This window comes from Dipodomys ordii, unplaced genomic scaffold, assembly GCF_000151885.1.
Source record: "Dipodomys ordii isolate 6190 unplaced genomic scaffold, Dord_2.0 Scaffold104, whole genome shotgun sequence".
NCBI lineage: Eukaryota > Metazoa > Chordata > Mammalia > Rodentia > Heteromyidae > Dipodomys > Dipodomys ordii.
In genome coordinates this window covers 3,456,646-3,462,645 of record NW_012267320.1, presented here as the reverse complement: position 1 = coordinate 3,462,645, position 6,000 = coordinate 3,456,646, and the positions used below count along the sequence as shown (strand labels likewise).

At 44.4% G+C, this 6,000-nt stretch overlaps 1 protein-coding gene across 1 annotated transcript in view; it reads right to left on the bottom strand.

Annotated features, from left to right (window-relative positions):
- The window catches only part of Tmem50b (transmembrane protein 50B), a 33,259-nt gene that overhangs the window by 3,753 nt on the left and 23,506 nt on the right, over window positions 1-6,000 (bottom strand). Inside the window, exons 5-6 of the mRNA XM_013027470.1 lie at window positions 4,463-4,555; window positions 800-857 (exon numbers count right to left, since the gene is read on the bottom strand). Coding sequence (XP_012882924.1) covers window positions 800-857; window positions 4,463-4,555 — 151 coding nt within the window. The remainder of the gene's footprint in view (window positions 1-799; window positions 858-4,462; window positions 4,556-6,000) is intronic.

Genomic DNA, 6,000 nt, shown 5'->3' with positions numbered 1-6,000 from the left:
AGCCAGAAGTGGTGCTGTGGCTCAAGTGGTAGAGCGCTAGCCTTGAGCTGAAGAGCTGAGGGACAGCGCCCAGGCCCAGAGTTCAAGGCCCCACAACCGGGCCCCCCCCAAAAAAAAAAAGAAAGAAAGAAAGAGCAGGCCCCTTAGTCAAAAAGCTCGTGTGCTCTTACAGTGGAATTTGAACTTTTAATGCAGTCCTTTGGGCTGGGCACCAGTGGCTCATGTCTGTAATCCTAACGACTTAAGGAGGCTGAGATTTGATGATCACAATTAGAAGCCAGCTGGGACAGGAAAGTCCACGAGACTCTTAACCACCAGAAAACTGGAAGTAGAGCTGTGACACATAGTCAAATGCTAGCCTTGAGCTAAAAAGCTCAGGGACAGCACCTGGGACCTGAGTTCAAGTTCCAGGACAGGTACCAAAAAAAATCAGTAAATAAATAAAGCAGTCTTTTGGTAACTAATCAAAGGGATTTGCATGTGCCTTGTACATGCTGGTTTTATAATAGAGTTTGTTAAAAAATTAGGTAACTTTAGCTGGGTACTGGTGGCTCATGACAGTAATTCTAACTACTCCAGAGGTTGAGATCTGTGGATCATGGTTTAAAGCCAACCTGGTCAGAAAAGTCTGTGAGAATCTCATCTCCAATTAACCACTAGAAAACTACAAGTGGCACTGTGGCTGGAAGTGGTAGAGCATTAGCCTTGAGCCAAAGAGCTCAGGGACAGTGCGCAGGCCCCAAGTTCAAGGCCCAGGACCACCACCACCAACAACAACAAAAAAAATTAGGCAACTTACCTAAAAAATATGAGAGCATTTTGAAAAAACACAGCCAGTCCAGGATAAACATCAATGTCTGCACATACAAAGAAAAACAGATGAGAAGATTATAAAGCCAAAAGGCCACAAACCTTTGTAGATATAGCTTGGTGATACTTGCATAGAAGCATAAAACTGGGTTCAAGTAGGGCATTGTTGGCTCATGTCTATAATTCTAGCTACTCAGGAGGCTGGAATTTAAGGACCACAGTTCAGAGCAGCTAGGGAAGACAAATACACAAGACCTTTAGTCTCCAATTGACCATCTAAAGGCTGGAGCTAGATGGATGGCTCAAGTGGTAGAATACCAGCCTTGAGTGAAAAGCTAAACAAGAACTTGAGGCCTTGAGTTCAAACCCCAATAATGGCATATACACATACACCAAAAAACCCTGGGTTCAATCCCTAGTATTAGGGGTGGGAAAGAGGAAGTACTTTGGACTTTTATATCTAGGATGGCTTTGAACCCTCATATTTCTGGGTAGCTAGGATTACAGATGTGAGCTACTAGATCCTGGTCTCTCCTGCTCCCCTTGTTTTCGAAAGCTAAGTTAGTTGCACAAAGAGACAGGGTCCTACCATGAACCCCAGCATAGTCTCAAACTTGCAATCCTCCTACATCAGCCCCCTAAATGCTAGAATTATAGCATGCACCACCACACTTATATTCCTTTCAAAGAGTTATATTCCAGAACTAAGTGCTTTATTGGCATTTACTTTTTTAGTGATGGGAATTCAAACTATGTTCTGAATATGCTAAGCACATATTCTAATCCAAAATGTACCTCCACCAGCCTTCCATTAATGTGTGTGTATGTGTGTGTGTATGTGTGTGTGTATGCGCATGTATACACATGTCAGTTATGGGACTTGAACTCAAAGCATGGATGCTGCCCCTGAGCTTTTTTGCTCAAGAATAGCCCAGTACCATGAGCCATCCCCACTTCTGGCTTTTTATAGTTAATTAGAGATAAGAATCTGAGGTTTTTCTACCCAGGCTGCCTTTGAACTATAATCAGGAGATCTCAGCCTCCTGAGTAGTTAGGATTATAGGCATTAGTCACCAGTGTCAGCCTTTTAATTAACTGGAATGACACATTTTAGTAGTATTTGGTGAGCAATGTTACTTAAACATTAGCCAACCACTGTCCTGTTGAGCTTTTACTTCTTTTGAGCCAAAGGGAAGCCAAACTATTGCAAAGGTTTTTTTTTTTTTTTGGTCGGTGGTGGGGCTTGAACTCTGGGCCTGGGTGCTGGCCCTGAGCTCTTCAGCTCAAGGCGAGCACTCTAGCACTTGAGCCACAGTACCACTTGCAGTTTTCTGAGTGGTTTATTGGAGATAAGAGTCTCATGGACTTTCCTGCCTGGGCTGGCTTTGAACTTCAATCCTCAGATCTCAGCCTCCTGAGTAGCTAGGATTACAGGCATGAACTACTGGGTGCCCAGCTGACAGAGATTTAAGACCTACTGCCAATATTGGCAAAACAACACAAAACAAAATCAGCTGTGAGTGAGGATGAGCGGGTGTAACAGGTAAGTGCAGAAGGCTGACACACAGCTTCCAGAGGAAGCAGGGGGGGCGGGGCAGGGGATGAACACTCTATTCTCCTGTTTTTGAGCTAGTGACACGGGGTCTTCCGATGCTTCCAGAAGCAATGAATGCCCAGGCTGGGTTCTGCCTCTCCACCGCAGCCTGGCTAATATCTCCATTTCTGGAACTGACAAAACTCAGAATGGTGTGACAGGTACACTCGCTGCCTCTCTTGCTTCTGCACAAAGGCAGCTCACATCGACAGTGCTTCCCTTTAAAAACAAAAAGCAAACAAAAAAACTCCCTCTGAGCATGACTGAAAACCATAGACTGTCTTTCAGAGAGAAGATGTGAATGGTAAAAAAAGATTTTGGGGTCCATACACTTAATCTGAAATCCTTGGGGCAAGACAAGCTTTGGAATTCAGATTTTTTTCAGATTTAAGTACAGTGAAGTAGCCAGGCACCAGTGGCTCACGCCTGTAATCCCAGCTACTCAGGAGGCTGAGATCTGAGGACCACAGTTCAAAGCCAGTCCAGGTAGTAAAGTCCGTGAGACTCTTTATCTCCAATAAACCACTAGAAAACCGGAAGTGGCGCTGTGGCTCAAGTAGTAGAGCGCTCGCCTTGAGCTGAAGAGCTGAGGGACAGCATCCAAGCCCAGAGTTCAAGCCCCATGACTAACAACAACAACAACAACAAAAGAATAGTGAAGTAGGGCTGGGAAGGTGGCTCAGTGGTAGAGTGCTTGCCTAACATGCAAGAAGCCATGGGTTTCATTCCTCAGTACCACATACACAGAAAAAGCTGGAAGTGGAGCTGTGACTGAAGAGGTAGAGCACTGGCCTTGAGCAAACAGAGGCTCAGGGTCAGTGCTCAGGCCCAGAGTTCAAGCCCCAGCACTGGCAATAAATAAATAAGAGTTTAGTGAAGTATACATATTGCATATCACAAAGCTGGATCTGGTCCAGCATCCCATAATCAAATTCATTTCATTTCCACAATAAAATACTTGACTACTTGCATTAAATAAGGACTCATAAATAAGCCAGTTGTCAAGTTAAGATTTTGCTGACAAACTGCTGCCAAGCAGATGGCTAACACCTATAATCCTACCTACTCAGGAGGATGAGATCTAAGGACGATGATTCAAAGCCAGCCCGGGCAGGAAAGTCTGTGAGATTCTTATCTCCAAAACACCAGAAAACTGGAAGTGGAACTTTGCAACTAGCCTTAAGCAAAAAAGAGTTCAGGGACAGTACCCAGACCCTGAGCTCAAGCCCCACAACCAACCAAAAAAAAAAAAAGTTTAGCTGGGCGCTGGTGGCTCACGCCTGTAATTTCAGGAGGCTGAAATCTGAGGATCACAGTTCAAAGCTGCCCCGGCAGAAAAGTCTGTGACTCTTATCTCCAATAACCACTAGAAAACCAGAAATGGTGCTGTGGCTCAAGTGGTAGAGTGCTAGCCTTGAGCTGAAGAGCACAGGGACAGTGTCCAGGCCCAGAGTTCAAGCCCCATGACCGACCCCCCCCACCCAAAAAAAATTTACTTCTAGCACTACATAGATTTCAGAATTGTCAGAAGTCTGAATATAGACCTGCATTAGTTTCTCACTGAACCAGTGAGAGCTCCAGCAAATGGGCCTTTGGTATAGGAACTTGGCTGTACAAGGTAAGAATCAGAAACTTTACAGCTACAGGCTTTGTCAGGGGTTGGTATTTCTTTACTGGACCATCCTACTATACAATGATGGATTTTATTAACAACTAGTGAATCTTCATCCAGAAGAGTAGTTTATGCTAACTCAATAATTGGAGTCAGGGGCTGGGAAGGTGGCTCAGTGGTAGAGTGCTTGCCTCATATGCATGAGGCCCTGGGTTCAATTCCTCAGTACCACATAAGCAGAAAAAAGCTGGAAGTGGAGCTGTGGCTCAAGTGGTAGAGCGCTAGCCTTGCACTGAAGAGCTGAGAGACAGCGCCCAGGCCCAGAGTTCAGCCCTCACGACCGACAAAAAGAAAAAATTGCAGTCAATTTTAGACTTAGCAGACTAAGCCAAATATAAAAGCCATCTATCAGAGTTCTGTGAAATAAAGGAGGAATGCGTACTTACTCTGGGTAACATATGCACCAAAAAGAATCCACATGGAAGCAATAAGCGACCCAAACATCAACATGAAACCAATGAAGAGCCAAACTCGAGCACCTGTGTGAAGAAGAGGCTTTATGACTGGGCTTGGCCAGACAGCCTGAAAGCAAAGAGAAACTCCATCTTTACTTTCTATTAAAAATATATCATGGTAATAACCCATAATAATGTATGTAGAAAAGTCCTTAACAACAACAAAAGTCAAATAAATTACTGTGTACTTTTGTTGTTGTTGTTGACTGTGGGGCTTGAACTCAGGGCCTGGGCACTGTCCCTGAGCATTTTTGCTCAAGGATAGGGTTCTACCACTTTGAGAAACAATTCCACTTCCAGTTTTCTAGTGGTTAATTAGAGATAGGAAGAATCTCATGCACTTTCCTGCCCAGGCTGGCTTTGAATCACAATCCTCAGAACTCAGCCTCTTGAGCAGCTAAGATTACAAGCCTGAGCCACCAGAGCCCAGCTACTATGTGCTTTACACATGATATTTTTGACTTACTAATTTCATCTTTCCCCTCCTTATTCTTGACATGACTGGTGAGGCTAAGGCACAGAATGAAGTGCCCGCGTAATGTGCATTTTGACTTTAGACTCATCTGTTACTTGTCACCAGTGCTCTTTTCCTCAATTCTCCATGGATCCTGGTAGAAGTAAGGTTATGAAGTCTATGTCAAGCCAGGTGCTGGTGGCTCACGCCTGTAATCCTAGCTACTCAGGAGGCTGAGAGCTGAGGATCACGGTTCAAAGCCAGCCCAGGCAGGAAAGTCCGTGAGACTCTTATCTCCAATAAAACCACTAGAAAACCGGAAGTGTCACTGTGGTTCAAGTGGTAGAGTGCTCGCCTTGAGCTGAAGAGCACAGGGACAGCGCCCAAGCCCAGAGTTCAAGCCCCACAACCGACCAAAAAATAAATAAAATAAACTCTATGTCAGCATTGAAAGCACCAGGTAGAAAGGAAAGCTAAGTTCTTCACAGTATTTTTATTTAGGGTAACATTTCTCATACTAAATATATGATTCTAGTTGTTAAAGTATGGAAAAGACAAAAACTATAGTGATAAAAAGCAGATAAGAAATTGGGCATGCCTATAATCCTAGCTACTCAGGAGGCTAACCATGATCTAAGGATCTAAGGATCATGGTTAGAAGCCAGCCTGGGCAGTAAAGACTGTGAGACTCTTTGTTTTTTTTCTTGTTGGTCATGGGGCTTGAAGTCTGGGTCTGGGCGCTGTCCCTGAACTCTTCAGCTCAAGGCTAGTGCTCTACCACTTTGAGCCACAGCACCACTTCCGGTTTTCTGGTGGTTAATTAGCGCTAGGAGTCTCATAGACTAAACTATAATCCTCAGATCTCAGCTTCTTGAGTAGCTAGGATTACAGGCGTGAGCCACTGGCACTGACTGAGACTCTTAGCTCAAATTAACCACTAAAAAAAAAATGTCAGACACTTCTGACTTCAAGCCCTGGGACCAGAACAAAATCAAAGCAGATCAGTTGTGGCCAG